The following is a 26,808-nucleotide window of genomic DNA, read 5'->3' on the forward strand; positions in this document are numbered from 1 at the left end:
GATCCGTTTCTGAAACTTCCTGCTCTTGTCATACTGTAAACTTTGGCTGGATTTATGATTACATATACTGATCCATGAAGATCAGGGTTAGAATTGATCTTCAGTAACCCATGCTTGTCGTAAGAGGTGACAAACGGGATTGGGTGGTCAGACTTGCTGACTTGGTTGACACGTGTCATCGGTTCCCAATTGCGTTTATCGATGCTCATGTTGTTTATCACTGGATTGTCTGGTCCAGACTTGATTATTTACAGACCGCCGCCATATAGCTGGAACATTGCTGAGTGTGCCAAAACTAAACTCACTTACTATGACTATACTATCCTGAGTGACTCTATACAGTGGTGAACCTAGAGTGTGCCAATGATGCAAAGGAGCACAGAAATGTAAAATGACCTTTAAAAGTCGCTCCAAATGGCCAAATAAGTCCTCCATAAATATGAACTGATTGCTCATAGTTTTGAGTGTAACAGATTTTCTGTGATACCATCCTCAGAGGCAAAAACCTTCACAAGCAGATTATTTATCACTTCTCGCTGATGAATCATGTCACTTTATTAGTGTTGTAAATCCCTGTCTTTTATATAAATTATTTGTTTCTTATTCAATGTTCTCACATGCTTTGGTTTTGTGTCCCCTGATTTTTCAACACAAGACACAAGGGTCCAAATGTCCCTGATCACCCAATTCCTAGATCTATCACTGTCTGGTACATGATATTCTTCTTGTTTCCAGTATTACTCTGACACACGGTATATAACATACAATTACTTTGTATATATACCCTTCAAAGGCAGACATCTTATGAACGGACCACCATTTCTCTTTATCACCACCCCTAAACATAGCGTGCACAATGCAGTAGAAGGTTTGAAAGACACTGAGGTTTTTTTAGCTTTTCGCCATGTGAGCATTGTCAACTTGTACTTGTCACCGTGTGTGTGTGTGTGTGTGTGTGTGTGTGTGTGTGTGTGTGTGTGTGTGTGTGTGTGTGAGTGGGTTTAATCACTGACCTTGTGTACTGATGATTTGGTCTCAGTGAGTGAGTGTGTGTGTGAGTTGAGGGGTGAGTGAGTGAGTGAGTGAGTGAGTGAGTGAGTGAGTGAGTGAGTGAGTGAGTGAGTGAGTGAGTTCAGCTTTACGCTTCTTTTAGTAATATTAATTTCCAGCAATATTTTAGCGGGAGACACCAGAAATGGACTTCACACATTGTACTCATGTGGGGAATTGAATTCGGGTCTTCAACGTGATGAGTGAACGCCTAACCCACTGCCCCCCAAAGTACTAGAAACTGTACTTTACTAAACAAAAAAGCATAATCCGAAATATAACATATCCTACATATACAACTTAGTTAAACAATCATCTCAAGCTATTTTTGACGTGCTAGTCTATCATTAAACAGGGCTCCAGCATACCAATGCTAACGCAGAAAAGCAGTATCTAGAGCTTTGTGAACGGGGCCCAGGGATCCAGATAAGGGCCGGAAAAAATATGTAACGGATAAAAAATATGCACGATATGGTAGGAAATAATTTAGAAAACGTAGCAGATACGCACCACAGCAATGGTGTACGGTCTTAGAATCATTTACAGACATATTTATCTGAAACATTATTGTTTTATTGTTTATTGACCTGTTTACACAAGAGTAGCGATGTTGTGGTGCATATATGAAACGAAACACACGATTACTGATACTCCATTAAATTCCATTCAGTACTCTAAATGTACTCTTAAGGTTTTCCAGTACTCCTGTATTGAAAAAATAAGGAGTACGTACTCCTGATGTTGAAAAATTATCTGGAGCCCTGATTAAACATCAATCTCTGATGAACACATGATTTGAAACTAAGCATGATGGTTAAGGGATCCCTGTGTAACCCTAGTATAAAGTTTCTAATACAACCGAAGGCTTCAAGGACCAACAGAGACTCACCTTAGTTTTGAATACAATGGGTAGTTTGTCATAGTTCTGAATTGGTGGATTACTGTTTCGTTTTGAGACAAAGCTTGGTCGGCGTATCAGTTAAATTATTCACACTGGAAAGCTGGCAACATTCAATCAATACCTGCTTAGTAAACTGTCCTACCGAACAACATTCATTACAGATTCAGAACATGCATTAGTACCACATGGAAACCTTTCCACTCACTGAATATTTCACAAGTAGGAAGTAGTCTTGCTAGAAGTAAAAGACATTTTGTTTACATAATGTCTGACAACAGAAATATTGTACTTCACTAATCTTTTTGTGATGAAATAATTCAGCCCTGGAGTCATATAACACAAGCACAATGAATTTCAAGTTCATACTAGCATATGACGGAAACGTAACATGGCAATGTTAAAATTCAAAATGTGCTGTATTAACCCCAATGTTGTCAAAACCAAATAAACTCATGTGCTTAGAAAACACTAGACGACCTACCTGTAGAGTTGGTTCTTCTAGCTGAGATGCGTAAAAGGGAGGGAACTGCTGTGGGTCGGCCAAGTTGACCCGCACTCTGCGAGCTTAGGAGGGGCCTGTCATGCCGAACTGAAATACAAGACAAAAATAATACCATAAATGAATATATAATATGTTCATCAATATTTGCACACAGAGGTTTATCCCTTTCCCCGGTCTCTTCTTCGGCACAGATCAGTATCATGTATCACTTCTCTCTCAGTCTTACATCAACTTGGGTCTGTCATACAGACCCTGAAACAAATATAGCCAAGAAAGCCCATGCAAGTCTAGAATATGTGGTAAGTCTAGATTACTACAGTTTCAGGACCTTTTCATAATACTGTATGACCATTATTTAGGAAAAACATTCTGTAAAATATGTTCAGAGACTAGACAATAATCTGATCTACATGAAGCTTGGGCTAGATGTTCTCAAATGGTGACTCAAATCTACAGATCTGTTTTGAAGGGTTTCTGAGATGTATTGTAAATTAGCAGTTTTTCATGTATGTACATGAAGTATTTGAACTGTGAAAAAAAGTCAGTGCATTAAGTAGTGACAGTATTATGTTTTTCATAAGCTGACATAGATATTAATTTTAGAAAATGTTTCAGAATGCAGCCTTTTGACAAATTCAAAACAAGTATGCTGATACACCAACATAAAAACTCTCTGGAAAAAAGGAATACATGTAGTTATTTATGATTCTTGCAAACAAAAAATAATCATGATGATGACTAGAACCTTTTCCACAAAAACTATGTGTAACGTGACATACATGTTGACCAACACCTTGTGTAAAGTTTATCACTTGCACCAAGGGACCTCGAGGTCACAGTGAGGTCAACCACCGAGGAACCTGGTTGAGCAACAGTGGAGAGGGTGTGACGCTGTTAGACAGCTTTGTAGTGGTTGGTGTAGTGACTGCTGACAAGAGGTGTGAACTGCACCAGGTGTTGCAAGTCAGTGTGATCAAGGAACTCAACACACACTGAAATATGCTTCCCCAGCTAAAATACACCAGTCACTTCACACACCCAAACCATTTCCACTGATGTGACCTACAGCTAGCACTATTCACGGCAATCAAGTACTTTTTGTCAGCACTCGCCTATACAATGATAACATAAAAGATTACTGTTAAAATTGAAAATTTTTACGGCATTCACGGGAATCAAGTACTTTTTGTCAGCACTCGCCTAAACAATGATAACATAAAAGATTACTGTTAAAATTGAAAAATTTCTATGTGTGCAAAGGATATAATTCATGTGGGAAAGATAAGTTCCTGTGAGTGCCCGATACTGTGTGTTTGATAATTTGACAGTGATATATGTTATATTTGGGATTACACTTTCTCAGTAAAGTCCACATTCTGGTACTTTTGTTGGGTTGAGTCCCATGTGGGACTTTCACAGCGGTGGCTGAATGGGTTAGGCAGCTGACTTTTTGTGCTGGCGATTAGGATTAGGTGCCTGACTGAGGGTGTGCGTTCGAATCCCGGATGGGACTCAACCCAATAAAAGTACTAGAATGTGTACTTTACTGAGAAAGTGTAATCCCAAATATAACATATATCACTGTCAAATTATCAAACACACAGTATCGGGCACTCACAGGAACTATCTTTCCCACATGAATCTAATCATGTTCATGGTACTCAAATTGATCAAGTAATCAGCTTAATGACAGGACACATTTGACAAATCATTCCACTAAGGAATGGTCACGGATGTACTAGTAGTATATAGACATTCATTTAACTTCATACTTTGTACCAAAACCCTCTGAGTACTATTGCACCTATCATAGCTCATGTTAAATAGTAAATATATCATGTTATATATATACAAGCAACTCTGACATTTTCCCATCCTCTGGGAAATATGATACAACCTCCCACCATTCCACAAGTCGTCCAAAGGAAACAGAGATATCTAATACCTGGGAAATCCAATTGTTTCTGAACTGGCTCAGTTTCAAAAGCCCAATAGTGCCAAATGATTAACTCTCTCATGAGATTACCAGTAGTTAGAATGTCTTGGTATTTCATAGCATATTGAGTACTGTGTTGACATATTATATCAAGTGGACACCTCCCTTTTTGATTATTAAATTGTCATCTTAACATTTCAACCTTCTTTGTACTCTTGGAGGTAAACTAGCTGTAAGCATCGAGTGGGAACAATAAATGGAGGTGGTCTCGACACTGTGTATCAAATTCAAGCTCATCACTAAATCATACATGGTTAATACTGTCAGTTTCAATGAGTGGGTGTTTGGGAATCAATATTTCCATATATTTTATATATGCCCTAAATTCATTGAGACTGAAATAATGATAGCTGAATCCTAGATATAATCAAACATGTAGGCACCATATTGAACTTCGTACATCAGTATGCAAATATTATACCAGGCCTGCCAGAGCCACGCTGCCAGTTCACAAGTGCGCCATTTTAAGATGCCACGGCCAGACTAATATTGGCAAGAGCGTACTTTAATTGTCCGCATTTCCTTAGTGAAAGCCCCTTGCAACACTTGTACACAGATTACTTCCACTGAGACTAAACGGTCCAGATAAACATGCTCAAGTGCCTTTTAACATGCAGGAGTTCCCTACTGAGATACCACATGATCTCTCCCTTTCTTCACAATGGTGAAATGGTGCTGATGACACTGCTTGTGTTTTATTGGCAAGAAGTGTCTGACAATCAATTCTCACATCATTAGTGTTTTACAGAGACTGGCTAGACAGGGAGCCTCTAGGGGCTGCTTCCTGTTGAAAGACTGATACACAACTAAAGGGGAGGTAATTCCCAACTATTTGCTAACTTTACAACTTCAGATGTTTCCATTTTCTGTAACGGTTGTCTCAATCCACCACCATATCAATGCACTGCAAGTTTATGTCTGAAAATACAATACAATATAGGCATTCCCATGTTTCGACTGACCCTTCACTTCTGCTTCTGTTTTCAGAAAGTTCTAATACTTCTATTTCTGATGACGTTTTGCAACCACTTGCTTGTCGGTCATGTACATTAGCTTACTGCCTATTATAGAACAAATGCTAAATCTTATTACCTATTACTATTAGAAAGAGCTTAAGTTAACCACTAGGTCATATCAAACACAAACTAGTTGATAGTAATGATTTTATGATGCTTGGTAAGTGCTTTGTGACACCTCCTTCTTCATTACCAGATCCTTGGGCTGTACACACAACAGATCTTGAAGAGAAGAGAGTGACTGAGGTAGTTTGATCCTTGCAAAGAGTATTTGGTGAACACCAACAATGAAAGGTTAACATGACTATTTTAGATTACTAGACAATCAAAGACCACTCCTACAGCAATAATAATGATCTTACCTTACCTTATCTTCAATTACAAGTTTCATAATAACACCATCTTAAAGTAACACACACTATGAGTAGCTGACTTTGGTTTAGGTGAGGTGAGCTGAAATTGGGTTTAACGTCGTGTTTGAGAATATTTCACTCATATGACGACGTGCATGCGTGTGTATGTGTATGTGCGGCTGCTTGTACTAGCCCAGACTGAAGCTGGTTTTAAAGTGCTAGCCCACTGAGATGCCATGCCGCAGTGAAGCATGAATACCCCACTCAGACACATTATACTGACTCCGAGCCGACCAGTCCTTGTTGTACCCATTAATGCCGAGCGCCGGGCAGAGGCCAACAAGTACCGTATTTTAACGTCTTCTGGTATGACGCGGTCGGGGATTGAACCCGCAACCTCCCGCTCTCCCGGACGCTCTAACCACTACACCACGGAGGCGGTGACTTTGGTTTAACATTACTTGGAGCCATTATTATGTTAGTTTTAATGTGGGATGAAATTCCTTTTGGCACAATCCTTCCAGATATACCACTTTGGTGAAACCCACTGTGAGGGAAAGTATTGTGCTGTCAGTCCACAGAACAAGATCTTCACAAATACATGATGAATGTACAATGGCAAACTGAGACACCTTAGATGACTAGTCTGCCAATCCCTGTTGTACTTCTCCATTGTACAGAGTAAGGATTTCTCCTGAAGCTGAAGTTTTCATCATTAGATCTTATTATTTTTCTCAACAATGGAAATCACAAAATCAGAGTTTTTCAGCCAATCAGATGAATTGCAGGAAACAACAGACTGCAAGTCTGACAGATTCACTGCTTGTTCAGCGCAAACCACATACCATTCAGGCTGTTGCACAACATGTATACATACAGCGATTGCATCAACACCTTCACAGTTAGCCCCAATCCCCTCCAACTATGAAACCCAATCTGTGCCTGGGTCCGTGTGCCCTTTCCCTGCTGCCATGTGATGATGCTCCTCCCTGCATTCACCACATGCCTCTATTACACTGGCAATGTCGGCCATGCAGGCTGCTACAGATGAAAGCTGGATGTTAGACGAGTTCCACTCCTCTGTACCTGACACAATACTTTACCAAGTTACTTCTCACCTACGCACAAGTTGAAACCATTGTAAAACTAGCACTATCAGTCAGGCTGAATGATATGTTGTCAGCACAGGTACTACAGATATGTACCCCAGGCATGTTTCTGTATACAGAAATGTATCCTAAACAAAGTCAAAATACAGAAACATACCCGATACCCTAAACGGCGGATGTGTCCATATTCCACAACTCAAAACCGAAACCGTATGTAGTTATTCTCTTTCAACAGACTGAAAGTGCTATTGTGCATTATGAAATATTCGTTACTGTGTTTGCTCTTTTCTTATATAACGCAATTAAATGCATCTAATACAATAGAATGACAGTTCCGATCAAGACAAAAGGCAAAAAGCGGAATAGACTTGTCCTAGGGTACGATTCTGTGGTCTAATGTTGGTTAGGTTACATTTCTGAATTCAGAAACGTTCCGAGGGTACACATCTGTGGTACCCATGCCAACAACGACCCCTTTAGCATTACTCAATAGGTGGTGAAACAATGGAGATGATTTCAGGTTCTCAGTCAGAGCTAGACAACCACTTACCAAATAAAATCGCTACCCACGACTAGACACACTAATACTTTGTGAAGTTCTCACCAGGTCAAGATCCAAACTTTTACGTGTTAATTTCTTTGTTTGTTGTTTAACGCCACAATCATCAATATTTTCATCCACCCACTACTGAAGACCCTAATCTAAGACTTGACAAGCACCATACCAGACACCTCCCTGCTGAAGAACCTCTTCCTGCACCCATCAGTCACTGTCAACTGTTTCCAGGCTATCTTTTACACTATGTCGATGGAATCACCATCCTTCTATTCATGCCTACTCCTGATTATCCATCAGACTGACCCCACACTTGTTAAAGTCAGTGTTGTTGGGACTAGGCTTGAATGAATGTTTCTCATGCTTACAATAATGAAACACACAACATGATCATGTTAACAGTCTACACCATGGCAGCAACACAGTCGTGTCCCCACCAGAACATCTCCACAATGGCTAATGGCGCGATGTTGCACCTGCTGCCTGTCATGATAATTGGATTCTCAGTTGGGCACACCACACTCGATTTAGGTGGTGCCGTCTCTTCAAATAGCAGAATAATCTCCCCGAAGGTGTTTTCAATGCACTCACATCAAAGCAGGCACATCTAAATTACATCATGATCTATCATTCTATAAAAGTAACAGTGAGTATTTTAGGAAACACTGTGCTTGTTCATGATCTCAAGGTTTCTGATCTTAAACTAAACATTTTGAAAAGAACACGATGAAGCAAACAAAATTAAAATAAAAATAATTGTAACTTGTTTTGATCACTTGAATTAGAAAACAGTTATTTCTAAACTTGGACTCAAAGTAAAAAGATTATCAATATTTAATACTCAATACAACATGTGCGATGGAAATTATATTGGGACTTGAAACGGATAGTTCTTGCCTTATGATATCTCGATATCTTAAGGTTTCTTCATTCAGTGCTTATTATTATGTTTTTCTATGTTGCGAGCTGAAATATGCATAGTACTTTGCAGCGGAACATGGTCATGAAATCCATGTTCACTGATACAAGTACATGTACATGACAAAAATTTGATGAAATCTTGTCATACATTTGTTAAACTGTGTGGTTCTGATGGAAGGGAAGCAGATGTCATCATTGAGTATTTTTATCTGTATTAAGTTCTGATGCAAAATTAGCAGGTGTCATTGGCAATTAGGTATATTAGAATTTCATTTGTAGTCAACATGTTAAGCAGGTCATAAAAAAGTCTATATTTCATAAATGACACCAAAATAGAGAATTTTTGTATGTCACTATACAAAAATGTCCTCAAATATTCATAGTTTTACTAAATCATCTTCTTTCTTCATCCCCACCCCCACTCCCCCAAAAAAGAAAGAAAGAAAAATCACCCCCAAATTGTCATGATCCCTGATTTCTTTTGTTCAGAATGTATCAGTACAAAAACTGAGATGCCGGCAACAGAAAGTCTTAACAAAAACACACAACCTAACAAGCCAATACAAATTGGGATCATTGCCAACTTACTGTAAATGCTGCCGTAAATAAGACATCCACATGATGATCAGATAACTGACACAAATCTGGGTGTGTTTTAACATGCATGAGGCATGTAACCCAAACTGCTTCAACTTTGTGTTGTGTGATCCTACATTACTGAGATTTGAACATATTCAGATACATGATCTGAACTTGGCATGACAAAATCTAATCTTCCTAGCTACAACAAACAAACAGCCATGTACAAATTGGTAGATGACGCTGACTGAGGCCAATATCTATATTCCATGAGACCCAATACCCTGCACGAGGTAATATATATGCTGCAGAGTGACAATGACTGCCCACCAGATATCAGGGTGACATCAGGCACAATACAAACAAATGTATATTGAGTATACAATTATGGACCAGTGTACGAACACAAAAAATGTTTTTTATTTGGGTTAGGTTTGAAAAGAACACACAAAACTATCTGAAAGTCTAGCGTGTTTGAGTGTTGGAATGAGATGAGATCATTGAACATGCGAAACATTTAGATTTGTTATTTTGCTATCTAGACAGCTGGAGTAATTTACTGCCTATAATGCTGGGTTTATGCAGTGCAGGCAGTACTATTTCAGAGAGCCAGTACATTCTTATGTGTTAGCAACAAGACAGCATATGTATTTTAGTTTATCCTTTCCTGAAACAAAACATCTGAAAGGTCCCAGTCAAGTCCTCAATATTTTAGCAAGCTTAGCAAGACTTGATTTCTTTGGGGCTTAGAAATGAAAAAAATTCTTTGGGGCTCCTTATGAAAATTAAGCAGTTTAAGACTATTTCAAAAATTCTTAAGCTATGGAGTTTTTAGACTTTATTGAATATTTACTCACTTTCTTAGTGAATTAATTTTAATGGCTCGGATGGTCATCTTTGAAGAGAGTACTCAAACTATGTGGATCATTGCTCTTGGGAGTGAGTGAGTGAGTGAGTGAGTGAGTGAGTGAGTGAGTGAGTGAGTGAGTGAGTGAGTGAGTGAGTGAGTGAGTGAGTGAGTGAGTGAGTGAGTGAGTGAGTGAGTGAGTGAGTGAGTGAGTGAGTGAGTGAGTGAGTGAGTGAGTGAGTGGGAGTGGAGTGAGTTGGGTTGGGTTGGGTTGGGTTGCAATTCCAGCTATCACGGGAGGGACACCAGAAATGGGCTTCACATATTGCACCCATGTGGAGAATCCAACCACTCTAACCACTAGGCTACCCCATCGCCCCTCATGGTAATGATTAGGGGTTGTGTTGTCCAGCAGACTCAAATATTACAGGTTGTTGTCATGCGACAGGAATACTGCTGAGAGGTCAGCAGTACTCCACTCTATACAAAGGAATCAGGAACTACTGTCATCAGGAAAACATGGTCACCAAACAATGCTTATTATGCGTTAGGTTATATATCCTGTTGACTGTACACCACATCTACAGTTGCCCAATACCCAGGAACCAACAAGTCTGACTGTCCTTCCTTTCCATTGTACATGTAGCTGGTGTCATGGGTCACACTTGATGACAGGTTGTGTCATTTACAGACATCAGACCAATACACAGTACAGATGTTCCAACAATGCTATACAAGCATGACAGAACAAGGCTACACAAGCATGACAGAACACCCATAATTGATAATTTACTTGAGTGACAATCAACTCGATTAATGAAACATTTGCAGTTTAGAGTTGAGTTTGAGTTTTGGTTGAGTTCAGCTACAATTAAATGTGTCATTTCTGTAAACTAGACTTTGAACATGTTGAACATGCCAAAGTGTGACAATACCTTTACGGTTTTCAAGTCTTACAATCACAACAATCATGCAAGCCCATCATGCTCCTATGGGATATTTGCACCCAGAACCATCCTGCACCCATGGCAGCCCTGTATACAAAGCCATCCTGCACCCATATCAGCCCTGTATACAGAACCACCATGCACCCATGTCAGCCCTGTATATAGAACCATCCTGCACCCATGGCAGCCCTGTATACAAAGTCATCCTGCACCCATGTCAGCCCTGTATACAGAACCATCCTGCACATATGTCAGCCCTGTATACAGAACCATCCTGCACCCATGTCAGCCCTGTATACAGAACCATCCTGCACCCATGTCAGCCCTGTATACAGAACCATCCTGCACCCATGTCAGCCCTGTATACAAAGCCATCCTGCACCCATATCAGCCCTGTATACAGAACCATCCTGCACCCATGGCAGCCCTGTATACAGAACCATCCTGCACCCATGGCAGCCCTGTATATAGAACCATCCTGCATCAATGTCAGCCCTGTATACAGAACCATCCTGCACCCATGTCACTGTCAGCCCTGTATACAGAACCATCCTGCACCCATATCAGCCCTGTATACAGAACCATCCTGCACCCATATCAGCCCTGTATACAGAACCATCCTGCACCCATGTCACTGTCAGCCCTGTATACAGAACCATCCTGCACCCATATCAGCCCTGTATACAGAACCATCCTGCACCCATGTCAGCCCCGTATAGAGAACCATCCTGCATCAATGTCAGCCCTGTATACAGAACCATCCTGCACCCATGTCACTGTCAGCCCTGTATACAGAACCATCCTGCACCCATGTCAGCCCTGTATACAGAACCATCCTGCACCCATGTCAGCCCTGTATACAGAACCATCCTGCACCCATGTCAGCCCTGTATATAGAACCATCCTGCACCCATGGCAGCCCTGTATACAGAACCATCCTGCACCCATATCAGCCCTGTATACAGAACCATCCTGCACCCACCCATGGCAGCCCTGTATACAGAACCATCCTGCACCCATGGCAGCCCTGTATACAGAACCATCCTGCACCCATGGCAGCCCTGTATATAGAACCATCCTGCATCCATGGCAGCCCTGTATACAGAGAACCATCCTGCACCCATGGCAGCCCTGTATACAGAACCATCCTGCACCCATGTCACTGTCAGCCCTGTATACAGAACCATCCTGCACCCATGGCAGCCCTGTATACAGAACCATCCTGCACCCATATCAGCCCTGTATATAGAACCATCCTGCACCCCACTGTCAGCCCTGTATACAGAACCATCCTGCACCCATGTCAGCCCTGTATAGAGAACCATCCTGCACCCATGTCAGCCCTGTATATAAATCCTGCCATCCTGTACCCATGGCATACCCTGACTATATAGAACCATCCATAAACATCCTCCATTGCCCAGCCCTGTACCCATGTCCTTCCAGAACACATCAATGCACAGGACTTCACCCAAGTCAGCCTCATTGCCTGTCATGAACCAAGATCCTTCAAGCATACCCATGCCACCCTGCACCAGCAGCCCTGCAGTATATAGTAAACCATCAGCTGACCTACCAAAGAAACTTTCCCAGCCCTGTAGACAGAACCAGCTTTCCTTACATTCCTTTTAAAGTATTTCTGTTGTGTTATTGTGGCACCTATCATCATCATACTTGTGAGAGGCTTGTTTAGTTTACTTTCCATTGTGCATGAAATGATTGACAGCAATTATTTCGACATACATACTTTTTCTGTATAGAACTATTTGCACCTATGCGCAGCAGAGGGTCAAAGTTCGCTTAAAATTTTGCAGTTTCATAGTCTTTCGTTGACACGTAGCGGCGTGAGACTAACAACTGTTTGAACATTTTTACTCAGGGTCTGCATGAGACTCTTCAGTCAAAGCTTATATAGACTTGCCACATTTTCATAGTAATATGTCTGTTGCAGTGATTTGAAAGAAGCTGGATTGTAATCTTTATAGGTCAAAGTTCGCTGATATAAAAATTTTGGAGTTTCATAGTCTTCGTTGCTGTTTTTGCTGTTTCACGAAGAGACTAGTAACAACTAGTCTCTGAAATGAACATTTTTTACTGAAAAAAGTTCATAGTAAAAATAATATATATAATGAAAGGAGCCCTGAGACTTTCTTCATTTTCAGAAGCTTGCCACATTTTCTAGACTTGTGTGGGCTTTCTTGGATATGCTTCTTCAGGGTCTGTACGAGAGACTAGTAGCGACGTAATATGTTTATGTTGCTATTTCAATGATTAATGTGGACTTCTTTGGTAGGCCTCATCAGTTCACCAAAGACTGTCACCAAGTTTCACAATATATTGTTTTCTGTCCCTTCAGCCTGTTATGACAGAAATGGACAGAGACAGACAGTCAGACCACCTCTATATTTAAATGATGAGTCCTAATTAATACGTGTTTGCATGTGTCCCCTGGGCTGACCTTTTCCAAGGAACTTGCTGTAATGAACCAAACTCAGAACAAACATGACCTTGGACATTCCTCTATTCCATAAAATATGACTAATTCTAGTCTGCTATGTGTACTTGATCCATATCATACCATTGATAAGGAAGCTTCTAAGATAGTACAAGTTGTTTTAAGAAACAGAAAAGACCAGAAGAATGGAACCCAAGAAGGAAATGTGGAATGGCCTCCATTGCTCTAAGCTGTATACATAGTATAATGATCGTGAGTGCAGAAAGGACAAATCATGGCCGGTATTCACTCTAGAGCAGACCTTTGTGGCATCTATTTGAATAATAACCTAAGAAACATTACCCACATGTGGTCGTATATAATGGCACATGGCTTCCAGAACAACCTCAAATCATGACCTAACCATATATATTTTGCATAAGCATGCTCTATTTGCCTGTTTGTTTACAATGGGAAAAGGATGCTGTGCATGTATGTCATGCAAAACAAGCTCTATCCCACTGTGTTCATAAACTTGTTGACGAGAGTGCAGGGAAGGCAAAGCGATTGTGGGGAGCTTTGCTGACTGCAGTATCTATTAGTATTACTTACACAAAACAACCCTGGCAATGTTAACATTACTATCTCTCTCCATTAATGAATTTGACAATTCTGATTTTTCTCAACTATAAAACAGATGGCAATGTGGCTTTTGAATCTCAACTTTCTCAATGAACATGCTTGAATCAAAGACATCCATACATGATTCTAACAGTCAGGAAAATAACTTCAAAAAAGCCCCAAGCTGTTAATCAAGATAGCCTTGTCTTGTAAAGATCATTTATTGTCTGTTTCTCCTTGGCTTCATTAATAAATGCTTGCCAACTGCATCAACAATGACCTTTTATGGCAGCTCCAAAGAACACTGCATCACAGGACTGACTTCAGTTGCAACTTATTGGAAATATTCAACAAAAGGATGTTGAAATTATGTCATTATTAAGACTGGAATGTACTGTTGCAGCATAATACATATTTTTGTAGTTAGGTTGCCGTATGAAACAGGTAAACATAATGCTTGTCACATTAATATTATTATGTAGGTGGTTTTCCATTAATACGAAAAAGAATCATCAGAGAAACAGCAAACAGATTAGTAAACATGTCTATCCAGTCATAATGGCTTGAGAAATCCTTTGTACCAACTCAGCCTCTCACTTTCAGACACCAGTGTTTAACAATTCATGTATATTCTACATCATATATGGAATAAAACTTGTTCTACCTACTCACACTCTCAGACACCAGTGTTTTACAATGCATATATATTCTACATTATGTATGGAACAATGCTTGTTTTACCTCCTCACTATTTCAGAAACCAGTGTTTTACAACCCATTTACTTTCTATATATAGAGGATTCTAAATGACTTTCCGTGTAATACCATTTTTATTAAACGAGTTAATGAGTTGGTATCAAACAAGAGCGACTTTGATACTAAATCTTTCATGGGTTTATAAAAAATGTTATTTCATGCGAGTGAGTTTAGTATTCTGTTTATTACTCTCCAACATAAAATAATAGAAACTGCCAACAGTGTGATGACTCTCAGCTTTCCACGAGTCAAACAAGGTCTAATACCATTGTGACAAAGGTATTAGCATTGTGACGTCATAACTATAAACCATTATGACGTCATACGTTTAGTGATATAACACTAGTGTAATATTGCCATAAAAATATTACACTGCAGTATTTTCCATGGGCGAGATATAACATTTATTACTCGCCCATGGAGGATACTGCAGTGTAATATTTTTGCGGCAATATTACACTAGTGTAATACCACTAGACATGTGACGTCATAATGGTTACAGTTATGAGGTCACAATGCTCATGCCTCTGTCGCAATGGTATTAGACCTTGCTTGACTGCCGGAAAATTGATATGAGAATCATCACACTGTAGGCAGTTTCTATGAAGTCATGCTGGAGGGTAATAAACAGATACCAACTCAACTTCGCTTTCGTGGAAATACCATTTTATCAAACTCGTGAAAGATTTAGTATCAAACTCGCTTTTGCTCGTTTGATACCAAATCATTAACTTGTTTCATAAAATTGGTATTACACGGAAGATCGTTTAATATCCTCTATGTCTGGAACAATGCTTGTACTACCTACTCACCCTTTCAGACACCAGTGTTTCACAATCCATTTACATTCTATATTACGTATGTATAGAACAATGCTTGTACTACCTACTCACCCTTTCAGACACCTGTGTTTCACAATCCATTTACATTCTATATTACAGAAACCTGTATTGTTTTACAATCCAAATATATTCTACATCATATATGGAACAATGCTTGTTTTACCTACTCACCCTCTCAGAAACCTGTGTTTTACAATCCAAATATATTCTACATCATATATGTAACAATGCTTGTTTTACCTACTCACCCTCTCAGAAACCTGTGTTTTACAATCTATTCAAATTTTATAGTAGGTACCGTACCGGTATATAAAACACATGTTGTACATGTATATATCTGTGTCTCACTATGACCTAAGTGTAACAATGTGGTACATCTAGATAAGGGAAGCATTGTAGCAGTAACTACAATTGCCTATTCAACTCCAATATTGCTAACCTTGGTTTATTGGTATACTTTACAGCCCAATTCGCAGAGTTGTAACATTGAACATATTGATTAAAATGTCAATATTTTGTCATAACACATCTCAAATTCTTACACATGACAGGGTAATTATCAGAAAGTACTGCAGCATTAGAAATGAATTTTCAAAAGAGTTGCTATCTATCTTGTGGGAAAAGTGGTGGTCCAGTTGAAATGTCACTAGTCCTTCACGAACGCAGTCTGGGACTGACTAAGTCTAACAATGAAACACTGTCATTTAAACCTGAAATACAACATGATTACCATGATCATATGACATGACAATCACGATAAAGTTAAACACCAACCTGGCATACTGGTTATTGTAGAAAATTGTTGGAAAATAATCGTGAGACAGGAAAGAGTCTCTGAGACTGACTGACTGACTGAGTTTGGTTTTATGCCGCTTTTAGCAATATTCCAGCAACATCAGGGTGGGGGACACCAGAAATGGGCTTCACACATTGTACCCATGTGGGGATTCAACCAATTGACGAGCCAATAGCTTTAAATAACCACTAGGCTACCCCACCGACCCGAGTCTGTGAGAAGATTCTTGAGTGGAAATAGCATATTTTGAGGCCTTACTGCATCTTAATGGAGACTTCTATTTTCTACTATCACCAAGGGATGGGTATGACTTCAGAAGACATTCCTTATCCTACACCAGCGGACCAGTGAGCTAGGTGATCTATAAGCTGGCTGATCTGTCAAAAGTCCCTCGTGGACTGCTCTTCTTCTCTATGCTGTGACACAGTCTGTGTATGTGTGTGTGTGAGCTAGCGGTTGTGTGGTGTTACTGATACCACCATATATCACTACGGTCCTTTGATGATGGAGCAGCCCTATACCTGACCCAACCACAAATACCTGATCACATCATACTTCTCTTGTGGACATGACAGCTCTTGCTCTAAAATTGTCTTGCATGCCTTTCATCACTGACTTTGTGGATCATGCTGTAGGAGCCCTAGTTTGACCAGCAAATGTTGCCGTCTTATGTTCTAGGACATTCTGTGCATGTTTATTACAAAAAGGGCAGGGCTCATTTTCCTTGAATGAAAGTATCTGCTACAAAACTTTTACTCATAGATGGAAAATGAGTCAAGCAAGTTAACATTTGTCTACAGTCTGAAAAAATCCAGTGATGCATTATTAAGATGCTTCCCTTCGTGTTGGAACTAAATTGTGTTCAGAGTCAACAAACCATATCCTTGTTTTTTCAAGTATCGAACACTTCTGTCAATGTAAATATCAGCAGTTAAAAAGTTACATTTTCATTGAAACTGCAGGTTTATTAGCCTTAACTTTATTAGATTTTCATCCATGTTCTTTAATAAAGTGAGATCTGGGAGACATAGTTTGTCATGTCTGAAGATTGATTAACTGCTGATGGATCTTGTTCACTTGGAATGTTTGGTGGTAATGATGTCAGCGGAGATGAAATCTTAATAATATTAATGGAACAAATGCTCATTTAACAAATACCAAAACGAATATCTCATACAGACAGAACAAGTTTAAACATTGACAGACATCAGCAAAACAAACATTAATTTCATCCGATAGTTTCGGTTACTTTGTTACTTGAGGTATTAATAGAACAGTTGGTCATTTACAGTCACACATTCTTAAATGTGTGAAATCTCACCTGCATTGATCTGCCGATAATTAGCCGTGTCTCGCCCAGTCCTGGGGGAGCCATGGCTCCGTGTCCGCATATGCTCTTGGTACCACAGGTCAAGGTCATCAATCGTATGCTTTAATTTCATTGTGAAATCCGAATTATTCCCAGAATTTACACCACATCCCGAGACATCAGCACTCCAGCATTCCTTTTTGTCTGTGAAGCTAATTGCCTGGTATCTTACACCAAGTAGTATGAGCCATAGCAGACGACACAACTATGAACCATATTTTCTTCAAAAGTTTCACTGAAAAATATTAACGGTGACTCCTGCTGTTGAAGCAAGAATATCCCAGTCCTGGCTGTCAGTCTTCTTCAAGTCTATTGTCTCAGACCTGATTTACAATCTATAGGTAAATGTTAAGGAGAGCACATTCATATTGACAGGAGTCTACTTACTCTGAGAAACTCAAATAAAACAGATACCAGAGAGGTGCTCAAACGCTTTGGGTGTGCGAATGTTTTGTCACTCATGACAGCTGTGGCATCAACGTAACTCAAAAACAATGATCTTATTTGCCAATCACTGACATCGTCCCATATTTTATCAGCATTTTCCACTTGGTATTTGCTGCTAGGCAATAACTCATTCACCTACATTAGCATCTGACAACCTTAAAAACATTAGAACTATAGTGGAAATAAAAGTCAATATAATCGCACAGTTTGTAAATAGTCCAATGTAAATGGATTTTCTTCATCGTCATGCCATTTTCGATGATCACTGCACAAATCACTGTAAATGTCAATGATGCTATCTGAAATCAACTGTTTTAGCTTATCCGAAGTATCTGCTCTTCCGAAATCTGCTGATATTCCACATTTCAAATTCCAGAAATAGGAGGATAAGAGGGCATCAGGCAACAGAAACCAGTATGTGATCTGTGAGTGGAAACACGCTTCAAGAAGGATGAGAAAAGTGTGTTGTTTTGATGGAACAAGCTGAAATACACTGATATAAATATGCTTTGGGAAGTGAGACTGCAGAACAACAGCTGACACTGGGGAGTAATTAGTGAATAGCTTGAAGAAAGCCACCGATGTGAACATAGCTAAGGGTGTCTTTCAAGTAAAGTATTCGACTTGTTGATGACGTTAATGATGTCAATACTTTGCCTATATCCTGATTATACAGATATATAGTATGATGATCTCATCTACCGATTGTACAATCTGACATCTTTATTATTATAGGCATCATAAAACCACAAGTTTTGAATTTCATTTATGATTCGTTTTGTCAACATTATCGAGGCTATGATTATGACAATAACTGATGATTTGATCGTCAAATATGTATGTTGTATGAAAGTATTCAAAATTTGTTTTCAATCTCAAAACATCGTTTTAACTGGAGGCCTAACACATCCAACATCTTCCAAGTTCCATGTGGTGGTGTTAAGTAGCCGTCACAACAGTTTGTGAACACATAACACCAACAAGGGCTCCAACACTAGGACACACTAGCCACTGAACTTCAATCAATCCACAAACTGTTAACAACCATCACAAAACTATGTCAACATCTTAACACTGGTAAGTAATTTCAAACATTTGGCCTTCTTCATCAGTCAAACTGATGACGAAGAGAGGTATCTCAGATATCTGCAGTTCAATCAGACAATCTGCAGTCAAGCCTTACTCCTACATCATCAAGCCATCTCTCTTGACACAGTTGACAGTCTATCGCCTTGCACTGTCAGCGATGTGATCAACGGGAGCAGTAGACACTCTGATTTTGTTTAAATTCATTCGTAAAAACTTGACAGCAACGACTGACAAGTCATCATGAGAGGGAAATATGCATGAAGGATGATTATCATGCCTTAACAATGCTGGGCTATTGTTTGCTGAATCATCACTTGAGATTTTGGGGGAACTTGAGGCAAGCCCCAGGGTTATTTCTGAAATTTATCGCTTGCCTGGCAGAATCATTGAAGAATGTGAGCACAAATACAGATGGCACCTGCACATTTGCTGAATTGATTGCCTGGAAAGTTGCGTCCATTGAGGGACAGCATGTTTGCTGAGGCCTGAATCATGGCCAGGTAGCAACTGATGCTGACTGTAACCCTGTAATGTATATTGTGACTCAATCCTCCATGTTCCTCACAGACATGTCAGCATCTTGTCTCGTGTTGACTCGCACGAGGCCAAGTTAATTAGTGCATTTTCCTTACCTTCCCCGAGGCCATTCTGACGTGTGTTATACATTCAAGAGAGGTGAATTGCTTGTCTTTTCATGAATTGAAATAAAAAACATTTCCTGAATCCTTCCATAAAACTTAAACTTGAAGCTTAGTGTCTGCTTGGGAAAAGTTCCTCAGAATTTTGTCAAGTAGATGCTTCCAGGTGTGACAGTCCAAAGCGTCTAATCATGGACAGGTTGGCTCACAGTAAAGCATGTCCTTACATCACACATGAGTGAAAGGAGGTTGTGAGTCAATATAGCCAAAGACTGGTGCAGACCTGAATGTCGCCCAAGCAAACTCAACACAGACCTTGAGACCCACTAGCACAATGAGACAGCGATGACACAGATGTTCAAATGGATCACATCCAGTATAGGTTCCGCCAATGTTGATGAAGCACCTCCCTGGTACGCTTATACAACACTTCCTTCTTAATAATTACACTGTGACACAACAAACAAATCAACACGATAAACATCTAGGATGCACCAGGCCACAAAATAATCCGCTTTTGCAGCATTTGCCTCAGCCTTGATTTAAGAGCCCTAAAGGTCAGGGTGTGGTGATGGTCCACAGTTTTCCATGTAACCTTGTTGACAGTGTTACATCAAGACACAAAGCTGGTTACTAAGAGGAGACTGAGACTACTGACTCACTCAGAGCAGCTTGTTCTTGTAAGCGGTGTAACAGGACACGGGGAAGGGCGGGCAGAATCCCCCAAATTCCTTCCTACATCACTAATGCTCCAACATCATTGGTCAACTCAAGACAGTACTACTTTCTGAATTTAATCCTGACATGTTTGATCATATCCTATTGAAATTTTGTTCCTGGTTACAGCTTGTTACTGAACACGTCAAAAATAAAAACTTTTTAGTGTAAACAATAAGTCCTATTATGACTGCACATTATATTTCAAACTATGTCAGTCAATAAGCAAATCAGCATAATATGATTAATTAAATTTCAATTATTTAAATGTGTCTTAATATTACTTTATTACTCAGCTAAACTGCATTGCAAAATGATACCATTTCATGTATTTGAAAATACCAAATATTATTTAAGGATAGGCACCAAACAAGCCAAATATTGGTCAGATTACAAGAACCTTTTCTGTTTTCTTGTTAAGTATTACATGTGTCAGTATTTCATCTTTTAAAAAGTTCTCACAAGTGAATGAAAATATAAGATAAACTTCCAGCAAGGATTTAATCTTTTAAATACATACCAGCATATCTCAACAAGATTGTCACAACGGGAGCAAGCACCGCTGACGGGCAACACAAATCTTCCCTTCTGTGTGACAACACAAACTATGTCATTTAAAGGATGGTAATACAAGGGCCATGTATATTTTTGTAGATATGAATCACAGAGTTCTTGTGTTACCTGGGAAATATGCACTTTTGTTACTCCCATTTTATCATCAATAACAGCTTCACGTAAACTCACACTGTGAGAAAAGTTTCTGGTTAAACAAAATAAATCTTGGGTGTATCACCAGAAAGCATGACATTTTCTAGGAAATGTTAGAAATAAAATTAACATATAATTTGTGGTTACAATATCAAGAACTCTCTGTGCCTCCATACAGATATATACAAGGTATAGGGTACATTGATTTTATATATTGATTGTTGTGAATTTTCATAAGCTTCATAGAATTAGCATGATGTACACAATTGTAGCCATTCCTCTATAATCTATACCTGAGGGTAACACTTCAGAATAAGCTAAAATCATTAAAAAAGTTCACATATACTGAGAGTGAGTGAGTGAAGAAAGTACAGAGGTGAGGTTAGGTGAACTTGGGTTTAACGTTGTGCTTGAGAATATTTCGCTCATATGACGATGTGCATGCATGTGTATGTTTATGTGCGGCTGCTTGTACTAGCCCAGACTGAAGCTGGTTTTTTATAGTGCTAGCCCACTGAGATACCATGCCGCAGTGAAGCATGAATACCCCACTCAGACACATTATACTGACTCCGAGCCGACCAGTCCTTGTTGTACCCATTAATGCCAAGCGCCAGGCAGGGACCAACAAGTATCATAGTTTAACGTCTTTTGGTATGATGCAGCCCGGGATCGAACCCGCGACCTTCCGCTCTCCGGGCGGACGCTCTAACCACTACACCACGGAGGCGGTCTGAAGAAGGTACAGAGGGACAGAGAGAGTGAGTGAGTTTAGCTTTAAGCCGCTTTTAGCAACATTCCAGCAATATCACAGTGGGGACACCAGAAATAGGCTTCACACAGTGTACCCATGTGGGTAATCACACCAGGGTCTTCGGTGTGACAAGCGAATGCTTTAACCACTAGGCTACCCCACAGCCCCTATAGAGGGACAGAGGGACAGAGCGACCAAGATTAGATCAACACCACCATGAACAGTTCTTTTGTAAGTTAAACCACAACACATGACATTAATGTGGGCCTAAAATAACAAGATACCTGGATGTTTAACACTGAGGTCAAAGTACTGAAGTTTACAGGTTATGCTACTGACACACCAGTTATCATAATCTGAACCCACACACCACTTGAAATGAGAGCTAGCATTAAAACCGTATTTCATGGAAGAGGCAGTTTGTGAGGTAGATCTTGATCAAAGGATCTGATTTCAATGACAATCAGGTGCAAAAGTGCAAACAGTTTCTGATCACAAACAGTGATCATAATTAAGAATATAAGTCAAGGTGATCATGCCATAAAAAGTTAACTCTAAGGGATTTGAAATACTAAGGTCCTCAAGAGCTTCCTAATACCTGACTGTCAGGTCATTGGGAAGATGAAAATTTCAAAGCAATAAGGTCAATGTCCGAGATCTAGAGAAACATGAAGAGCCACAACAGTGATGGCTTCTCCCAAATTATGATAGCCAGCATCTGTAGTTTCAGTCAGCACCAAGTAACTGTGTCAGTACAGCAGGTAAACCCAATACAGAGGCTATTCTGGCCAGGAGCAGGTAAGCATCATTGATCCTGACCTCCTCTCATTGACTCAGTCCGGGGCCATCAATCAGTGGAGCGTCACAATTCCCATTTAGCCAGCCTCAGCCACAGAGGTACTGGAACCTAGTTTCTCCCACATAGGACCATGAATTGTTTGTCATCATGAGGGGCATTTAAGAAACATGTTATGGGTATTGTGTTTCAGAACAACCCCTCATTCTTCTTTTGGTTCTGAGTTCTCATTAGCCCAGCAATGGCCGTCTGTGTTCACACTGAACAACAAAAGTAACAGACATGATACCGGTACACTTTGGCATTAGTACCAGAGCATTGCATGAGAGAATACAGTATTCATTTCAGAATGATGAGTAAGAAATCAATAGAAAACTCAGGATTGACATTTATAATTGGATTATTGAAGGAATGAGCGAATTTAAGTTCCATTTCATTTTCCCCATTAGAACTGTCTATACTTATCCAGAGTAAAAAAAATGAAGTGTTGTTCATACATTCACAGTGCATACTTTCACGAAAACATGATCAATATGATCTTTTTCGGGATCAGTAGAAGCATACCATAAACAATGCTGCATTTGTCCTTATCTATTCACCAGAATCCAAGAAGAAAATGTTGCTGATTATCAATTATTGCCTTCCACATAACTTATTTACCAAGTCTCCATATCAAAACCTCAAGCAAGTAGGCCGTTCATCCATGCCGAGAACATAACAGAGAGCTAAGTAGCAACTCAATACACAGTCCCAGAGAATGATCTTTCATTGCAGCCAGTCATGCATATGTAATGAAATAATCAGACTCACATATTGTAGATCAGAAACACAAATACACTTATATCCTGGAGGATAAAACAGCTCAGAAGGGTTTCTGCTTGTAACCGATACTTTGGATCAAATCTACATTGGTTCTTGCCAGACAAACAATCAAGGAGAACGATATTTAATATTAATGCTTGGAATATTAACAGTGACAATTTCACACTTAACAAAAAGATAAACACTTTCTTTCCTTTGAACTTCACTCAGCATTACATCAAGAGAATAGAGTATTGATTAAAACTTTATGTGTCCAAGAATATAAAAGGTAAAACTTTTCAAACTGAACTAAAAATATAAGACACAGCACACTAACGCCAGTTTCGAATCATTGCATGAGAGAATACCATATTCATTTCAGAATAAATAGTAAACAAAGTGAGAAATCAATAGCCAACTCAGGATTGACATTTATTATTGGTTTATTAAAGGAACAAGGATCTATGTATCTATGGTAAATGGCAAAATGTTTAAATTCCGGGAGGTGTACTTTAAAGCCCTGAACACCACAATCAATGGTTGTATGCACTTGTAGAGACGTCAGGGGGATATATATGTATTGCCTTGTCATGGACGTGAACTTTTGTTGAAAGGTGGGCAAAAAGACAAACAAAGCAACAGATCTCAAGGGTTTGCTCTTTGTTGTTTTCTTTGCAAGTTTTTAAAGAAAACTAATTCACGGTTTAAAGGTTTCATGCAGGTGTGTGTACCTGAGTAAGACATACCACTTAGACTTTAGGTGGGAAAAAAGGACAGCTAGACAAGGAAAACATTATGCTTTCTCATTTTTAGTAACCTTTTCGACTACCAGTCTTAATCATCATTATATATAGATGTCATATAGACAAACAGATCTACAATTGTAAGGAAATTATTTCATTCAAAAAACTGTTTCAATCTTTATTTTCAATCTTTCTTTGAGATATAATCAACTGCCAACTTAGCTCACCATTGCTATGACACCTTTATAGTGCTAAACATGGCTATGTCCCTATGTCCCTCTCTTTACTAATGGATATAGATGTGGGAAAAAACCCAATAAAAAAACTGGGTGTTGGGTAGTGGAAGGCAACCAGAAAGTGTCTACCTTCTGTCCTTTCAAATACACATGAAAAATATAGTAATAATGGGGAACTAAACATGACTCTCAGAAAAAAGATGGAAAACTAAACGTGACTCTTTAACTGAAATAGATGGGGAACTAAACGTGACTCTCTTATTGAAATAGATGGGAAACTAAACATGACTTGCTTATTAGGAAACTAAGGAAACTATGCTAACTAAATGACTCTGAAAGTAGGATAATTATGTATAAGAGCAAGTACACATTTTAGTTCTATAAGGACCACGAATATTGGTCAACAATATATATAAATATAGACCATGAATATTAGTAAAAGAGATCTAACTCCAACGAAAGAAACATCTACCTCCTCTACAATGAGCAAAAATACCACACTACTGTTGCAATAAACACATTGTATAGGAGCAAGAGCACTTTTCAGTTTTAGAAAGACTTTAGATACATATTGTCAACGACAAAGAAATTAAAGTGTGTCGTGATCCAACAAACAACAGTCATACACTGATATTGAAATGATTTTCGAATTTCTGTTTCTACATGTGTAACCAATGCCATGAAATTCTCGAAGTGTTTTCCATGAAGCATGTAGTATTTGTATGAAGTGTTCACAAGAACGGAATCCAATGTTTCCATAACCTTTGTTCAAAAACTATGATTAGGATAGCATCACATTATCAAAAATTTTTAATACATGTATCATGAGATGATTGCTGGGGCACTGACATGGAAGATTTGCATATTTGAAAATATAACATCTTTTCTCAAGTTGCATCCTAATCATGTATTTGTGACATGATGGTATATCATGCTACAGAGATGTATATTTGTATATTTGTTACAGAAGCATGCTAACAATGCGAAAAATTACAAACTGCAACTATACCAATGACAACAGACATCAGAAGTCATTACTTTCTGGTTGTCAAAGACTGACATCTTAAGTTGATCCACAACAGTAACAATTAATCCCAAGATTTCATTCAAGATCTAGGTGGTAAATGGTCAGACATTGGTACTCTACAAGATCATGATGATCCTCTGTTAAAACAAACATAAGCAAACAAACCATTACAAATCTCAAACCCCAGAGGGTGTTTGAAACTGCCTACAGCAGATGAAACAAGGATACACATTGTAGAGGGCAACAACAAGCTGCTTTCATCTGATCATATCCTCTTCAGTTCCAGATTGAAGTCAGGTCTGGGAATATGTCGACACACTCCTTTGGATATTAGTTATTCCAACATTCACTAATAATCACATCATTAAGGAGATGTCAGCGAGTGCATCAGTATCAGTGTCACAGCTGAACCCACAGACATACGCAGGTGAACTGTGCCAAACCACCTTCATCATTGCTTGTATCACACACAAATGTTCTTGAGAGTGAGGTTCAGATCGAAACAGGACTAAACCCATCAGCATCTATCATGGTATCTCACTCTTCTAACTATCTTCCTGACAAGCTACAGTTTTCCAGTAAATCTCCAATGGCATTGAAACAAATCCACCAATCTTCACAATCCACATGCAAAACGGTAATTAGTAAAGTAATCCTTGTGCGCAGCGATGTTTCCCCATGTTTCAAGACAGATGTGACCACAATGACCTGAAGTCTCTATATTACACCTTCATGGTGCAGGGAGAACTGGCAAGATGAGTCCACTGCAGTGACTTCCTGGTGGAGAGGTGACAAACAACATGTCTATCAATCAGTGGATCACAGTGATGAAGTAGCAGTCATCTTGCCTCGGGAGATGAGCTACACATCTTCAGTCTACTGCCCATACTACCTGGCAGTGTTTGGACCCAGGCCAGTGTGCCTTGGGGATGATGTAACCCGGGGTAGGGGGGTCATTATTCCATCCTGTCAGATACCCCGAGGCAAGGACGGTGGGAAGTCTCGAAACAATCCTCATGCGGTACTTTGATGGGATTATGGTGAGAATGAGTTTGTTACTGGTCTGAAGACAGCAGGAGATGGGTTAGAAAACTTTACAACCGGGAGGATTAACTGAGACACAGCATTAAGGATCTTGACAAAGTCTGACAAATGCACAATCTTACAACACTCATGATGGTGACAGTGTACAAGATGGATGTTTCTCTTTTTAAAAGTATACATGTAACAACATAAATAAACATTGGTTACCATGGT

The 26,808-nt window shown here is 39.3% G+C and overlaps 1 protein-coding gene across 3 annotated transcripts in view; it reads right to left on the minus strand.

Annotated features, from left to right (window-relative positions):
* Positions 1–26,808, minus strand: part of LOC124259006 (transmembrane and coiled-coil domains protein 2-like) — a 94,951-nt gene that overhangs the window by 47,140 nt on the left and 21,003 nt on the right. Inside the window, exons 1-2 of one of the 3 annotated variants that reach the window (XM_046693066.1) lie at positions 17,548–20,393; positions 2,433–2,540 (exon numbers count right to left, since the gene is read on the minus strand). In XM_046693066.1, coding sequence (XP_046549022.1) covers positions 2,433–2,540; positions 17,548–17,668 — 229 coding nt within the window. In that variant the 5' untranslated portion in view covers positions 17,669–20,393. Of the gene's footprint in view, positions 1–2,432; positions 2,541–17,547; positions 20,394–26,808 lie in introns of those variants that run through there. The other 2 variants (XM_046693067.1, XM_046693072.1) reach the window with 2 other exon arrangements.

The sequence above is a fragment of the Haliotis rubra genome, unplaced genomic scaffold (genome assembly GCF_003918875.1).
Source record: "Haliotis rubra isolate DU_JTF1 unplaced genomic scaffold, ASM391887v1 Scf705, whole genome shotgun sequence".
NCBI lineage: Eukaryota > Metazoa > Mollusca > Gastropoda > Lepetellida > Haliotidae > Haliotis > Haliotis rubra.